The sequence below is a fragment of the Ascaphus truei genome, chromosome 19, assembly GCF_040206685.1.
Source record: "Ascaphus truei isolate aAscTru1 chromosome 19, aAscTru1.hap1, whole genome shotgun sequence".
NCBI lineage: Eukaryota > Metazoa > Chordata > Amphibia > Anura > Ascaphidae > Ascaphus > Ascaphus truei.
In genome coordinates, this window is record NC_134501.1 from 34,408,867 (window position 1) to 34,414,866 (window position 6,000).

Below are 6,000 nucleotides of genomic sequence, written 5' to 3' on the forward strand. Positions count from 1 at the left end.
GGAAGGGAGGGTGAGGAGGGTGGAGGAAGGGAAGGAGAGGGGGGGAGGGAAGGAGCGGGGGAGGGAGAGGGGGGAGGGAGGGGGGAGGGAGAGGGGGGAGGAAGGGAGGGAGAGGGGGGAAGGGAGGGAGATGGGGGGAGGGAGGGAGGGAGGCGGGGGGAGGGAGGGTGAGGGGGGAGGAAGGAAGGGAGATGGGGGAGGGAAAGGGGGGAGGGAAAGGGGGGGAGGAAGGGAGGGAGAGGGGGGAGGAAGGGAGGGAGAGGGGGGAGGGAGAGGGGGGAGAGGGGAGGGAGAGGAGGGGGAGGAGGAGAGGGGGAGGAAGGGAGGGAGAGGGGGGGAGGAAGGGAGGGAGAGGGGGGTAGGAAGGGAGGGAGAGGGGGGAGGAAGGGAGGGAGAGGGGGGGAGGGAGAGGGGGGTAGGAAGGGAGGGAGAGGGGGGGAGGAAGGGAGGGAAAGGGGGGGGAGGGAGAGGGGGGGAGGAAGGGAGGGAGAGGGGGGGGTGGAACCCCTGGTTCTTCGAAAATGAGAAAAAGAAAAATCCTGTTTGGGGCAGATTCCTGCTTTGAATTAAAATGTTATATTAAAATCACAACCTGCTAAACACCTGCCCCTGCTCTTAGCAAAGAGTCCCAGGCACCGGCAGTGCCGCAACTGGCATCATAGGAGGGGCTAACTGGGCCGCAGAGAGACGCAGAACATGGCAGCTCACACGGAAACCATGAAGGCCAGGAGTGGGCAACGCAAGTCCTCAAGAGCCACCAAAAGGTCAGGTTTTCAGGATATCCCTGAAGTCGAAGACTGCGCCACTGATTGAGCCACCTGTGCTGATGTAGGAATATCCTTAAAACCTGACCGGTTGGTGGCCCTTGAGGACTGGAGTTGGCCACCCCTGATGAAGGCTATTTCTTGGTATTATTTCGCTTGGGGATTGAGTTTCTATGTAGTCTTTTCTTGATATATTAAATACGTGCACAGTTATTACCTGACGTGAGAACATTCAAATGGCCGTGTTTGTGTCGCTGTTCCCTCCGACAGCGAACGGGTTGTTATGGCGCCGGCCTCAATGTTACCCTTGCAGTTGTCCGCCCGGAAGACATTTGCTCTGCTAATTGCTTCTTTTTGGGCCCTTTTGCAGGATCCGAGAAGAGCGATCATGGAAGGCGACTGGCGCCTGCGGAGTCCCCGTTGGCGATGAAATCCGAAGGGAACGCAACGCAATTCACTGTAGAGACTGCACAAAACACAGCCATAGACCAAAGAACTGAGATCCCATCTTGCCACCGACCCAACGACAATGACTAATGAACAGTGATTAACCCAGTGCACCAGTTCCAGGGGGTTATCACAGGGACGTTCTTACCTGCGCAGGAGGCTTATTCCCCAAAGTTTGGCAGCTGTTACAATGCGGTGTCGGCCAACCTCCTAGTAATAGCGACCAGACTTTCATGAATAGCCTCATAAGCCTTAAAGGGAAACGGCAAAGGTACCGTCCTGTATAGGATCAAACTCAACTAAGGACGGTGATATGTTTTACGTGGTTGATTGATAACATCAGACAAGTATAAGGGCGTTTAAATCAAGTGGGGACAATTTCCGGTACTGCTGCTCTCATACACAATATAATAGGTCACGTCCTGGCTAAAGGATTAGCTTTGTGGTAGAGCTTTGTCTTTGGCCCGGGTAGACCCTGTTTAAATCCCAGCTTCAGCTCTTCTCGGGGACCGGTGCACCAAAACTAGATTGTAGGCTCTTCAGGGAAGAGACTGTGCCTACAAAATTGTACTGTATGTACAACGCCACATACACTGTCAGTGCTATATAAGGAAAGAAATATTATGTATGTATTTTTCCACTGCAGTATCACTCCATGACATTTTTTAGTGGGGGATTTTTGTATTCTACCGATGATGAGGGTCCTTTAGAAGGTTTACAAATGTCAAAACCCCTCTTATTTACACCCATTAATAACATTTTTAAAGGCATCAATCACCTAGTTCTGAACATATGACCGTCTCTAGTTCCATTTGGTCCTATATGGGCACAGCACTTTTAAGAAGGTCACCACACACCCGACCCCAGCACCGGACACATGCCCCAAACCTTGGGAAGTGGTGTTCACCCCATGTATTTAAGCACGGGGTTCGCAGCCCTATATTTTTTCAATGCACGCAGTTTATTGCTTGACTAGTGCAAATTGAATGTTTATGCAGAGCAGGTAAACGCAGTGCGCTATGCTGTACATAACGACCTTCCACGCGTCTCTCTTTTATTTTTCCATGTGTTAAAGAACACAGCAGCCGGATCCTATTAGTGTCCGACAAGCCATAAAAACACTTCCACCACCGAACCAACTCAATTTTATTTTTTGGGCGGGGTCAAAGAGTCGGGAACCTCTGGGTTTCTGCTGCAGCATAAGGGTCGCGTGTCCACACACCGATATCTACATTACATACCCCACTCACAGCCAGAGGCACCTGGGCCAGCAGAGCGGTCCTTATGGTGTTCCAGGAACGTCGCTGGCAGTTGCTTGTTTGCTAGGGGGTTATCAGGCTGACTGCATCTAGAGAGTCCCTATCCACGTCCGTATCCAGCTTCCGGGGCCTGGCGCGCTTACGCGATCGCATTAGTGATTACTCATGTAAAACGCCGGCTACTTTAAAGATGGCGGCAATTTTGGAGCAAAATCTATGCAGATGTTTATTTTTCTCATCGAGTCAATGTATCGAGGTCTTTGTTCCACGTTTGCCCCCAACTTGCGGAGTGTAAAAAGGAGACATTAGGGAGTCAGTTACCGTCCTGAGGCACAGATTATAACCAGATATACTGTAACAAACAACTGTGTCTCTGGGTCACCACATAGCTGTTCAGAGAACAAACTATTCTACATCATTTACATGTAATAGTCTTTCCTATACAAACCTAACCATGCAAATAGCAAAGATGCTGTCTTTATTTTTTTGGGGGGGAGGAATTAATTATTAGTTACATTTCTTAAGGGCCTCTGAATGGGTTTATTTACCTTTAGCCCACCTGTTCTTATCAGAGAGACAATAAAGTGTGGGGTGGGGGGGACTCTTAACACCAATACTTATGGGTGTTCACTTTGGGTAAAAAGGCATCAATCACCCCGATGTAACCCCATACATATGTCAGTGGGATTACTGCAGTTTACTCTTATGAAGAAACTGCTCCTTTTAGTTAGAGGAACTTTCCGGCTTCTAACATTCTGCACCATATGCAAGAAACCCGTTTCTTACATTTACCGCAACTGGGCGCCAATAAACTTTTGTTGCTCCAAAATTTCCAAATGCCTTGATAAGTGCCCCCATGAACCACTTCACCGTTGGAAAATCACCTTGCGAATGGATGCTGGTTCTTTCAGAGAAGGGGGTAATCCATGGGTAGCCGACTCCAGTCGAAGACTGAGCCACTGATTGAGCCACCTGTTCTGAAGCCGGGATATCCTGAAAACCTGACGTGTTGGTGGCCCTTGAGGACTGGAGTTGGCCACCCCTCGGTTAATCAGATACCAGCAGAAGACCGCAAACAGGTACCCGGGACACCCATTCCTTATTTATAACTAGTTATAAGAACTGAATAAACCGTAGGTAGAAGAAGACACCATGGCATAAACACACGATTTCATGGTTCCAACCACCCTTTTCAACTAAAAACACCATCAAAAAAGGCATGGTCTTGTTATAAATAAAGATGCTGTTGAAGTCAGGAAGGTAGTTCTCAGATTGAGACTTGTGAGTGCGTTTGGAAGGACTTCACCTTGGACATGCCATGAACAAGTTTGAGGAACCCTGTGTAAAATATGTGAGAGAGTCTTCTGTCTTTTCTGTATCCAGAATCTTACCAAATCTAATGAGGGCACGTAGAGCACAAACTATTTCTGAGGCTTAATATCTAGTGCCCCCTGGCGCTGGGGCAACATCACAAAGAGTGGAACCGTGGTGGTCGTAGGATGATATCGCAAAGGTACGACCTTTCTGTTCATTCTTAGGGCAGAATATGACCTCAGTTCTCGGTGAGCCGTGACCGCAGTCAGAATACAAGGGCAGATACTGTTACTGATGTCAGTGGGTGAAATGGGGTCACTTGTTCCTTCCAGTTTAAACCAAAATTATGTTTTTCAGTTGCTCATCATCCCTTAAAACAAAGTTAAAAACCATACGATGACCGCAATGTCCATGTGACCATTCCAGGACCTTCCAATGCTGCAGTATGAAGCAGATTGCTCACTTCTTTTAGAGTACAGGAAAGAACTATTGTTCTCAGTGTGTACAGCCAAGACTTTGTGCCGTCCGCACTGAGCGACAAGGCCCCGTGCAGCCCATTCACCCCAAGCCTTCTGGTTTAGAGCCGTTTAGCGAATATAACCTTTGTGTTTGTAGATGAAGAGAAAATATCAGCCACAGGACTCACTGTATACAGTCAGAAAATAGTCTGCACAGTCTAATTAAGGAGTGGCCAACTCCAGTCCCCAAGGGCCACCAACAGGTCAGATTTTAAGGATATTCCAGCTTCAGCACAGGTGGCTCAATCGGCCCCTGCTCAAGCACCAGTGGCTCAATCAGTCCCTACTTCAGCACAGGTAGCTCAATCAGTGGCTCAGTCTTCGACTGAGCCACTTGTGCTGAAGCAGGGATATCCTTAAAACCTGTTGGAGGCCATTGTGGACTGGAGTTGTCCACCCCTGGTCTAATTGCTGCATGAAGATTTGGGATGCTTAGCAGGGGCGGAATTAGACACCGTGGACCCCAGTTCAATTTTTCTTTTTTAAAAGGCCTCAATCTCCCCCGGGGGCCCAACCTGTAAAGTAGCGCGACGGAGAGAGCCCTGTTTACCTTGCTTCAGACGTCATGACCCGCTGCGTCATTTGACGCCGCGTTGCCATGGCAACACGTGACCAGGAGCGTCTGAAACAAGGTAAGTAGAAGTTTACAGAGGCCCTGCAGCTCCCCCGGCATTAAATTAAATGTATTTGGGAAGCGTGTGGGGGCCTCTGTAACCCCCGCCCCCCGCGAGTCTCAGGCCCCCCCACTTTGCGCACCGCTGGCTTTAGTACATACTGTATGCTGAGGCCTGAGGGATAGAAGTATCAGGAAAGGGTCTGTAGCATAAGGTCAATGCACCATATTCCTTTTCAAGAGTAGGGCTTAACACCTTCACTGCCAAAGAGGCTTACATTGCATTTGCACAGAACTCTGGCAGCGACGGGGTTAAGATATTTGTGAAAGGGGCTGAAAACCAGTCCCAGAATCCGGTCCATTAATAAACCTTCTTTAAGTATCAGCAATGAGTTAACAATATTGTTTTAGGAATAATATGTCACAGCAGGCGTCTTTAGCGGGTCCAACAGTGTACTGGAACAGGAATATCTATTTCTGCCCCCTCTGTTCTCACACCCCCTCCTTTGCAGCTTCTGCCTGTCAATTCCTTAGTTTCAGCTGCACGTATTTTGCTCTGAACACACACACTGTGCCTGTGTGATTTATACAATGTTGCCATCCCTGCCTCTGTGCATGTAGTCAGTGGGTTGCTATAGTAACCTCTGAGATCTTTCTCGGATAGGGCTATTATGCCCTCCCCCCTTTCCGGACACCTGTGAGTACAGCTACCACTACGCTGAAAGCTGCAGAACGCTGATCGGCATCATCTGAGACAGTCGCCCATCGCGAACGCAGGTAACAGACCGCACGCCACATGCACTGGCTAAAGGCCTACACACACCTGCAGCATGGCTGAACTCAGATCCTCACCAGACACCACGCAGGAGAGTGACCACTCAGACACAGAGACTGCTGCACAACTGCAACAGGCGCAGGCAGGCGCAAGACCTAAGCGGACAGTCACAATGACACAAAAGGCCCGCGAAAAATATGAGGCTGACATTGACACACACCGCGAAAAATTAGAGAAGGCGTGGGAGGACACTGATCGTGAAATATGTAATGTTGCAAGTGCTAACAATCAAGAAATGCAGATTAAGCAA

At 49.3% G+C, this 6,000-nt stretch overlaps 1 protein-coding gene across 1 annotated transcript in view; it reads left to right on the forward strand.

The window, feature by feature from the left end:
* Positions 1 to 2,346, forward strand: part of LOC142470156 (capping protein, Arp2/3 and myosin-I linker protein 2-like) — a 154,497-nt gene extending 152,151 nt beyond the window's left edge. The window contains exon 11 of the mRNA XM_075577110.1: positions 1,135 to 2,346. Within this exon, the coding sequence (XP_075433225.1) occupies positions 1,135 to 1,301 (167 nt within the window). The 3' untranslated portion in view covers positions 1,302 to 2,346. The remainder of the gene's footprint in view (positions 1 to 1,134) is intronic.
* Positions 2,347 to 6,000: the final 3,654 nt, after the last annotated feature.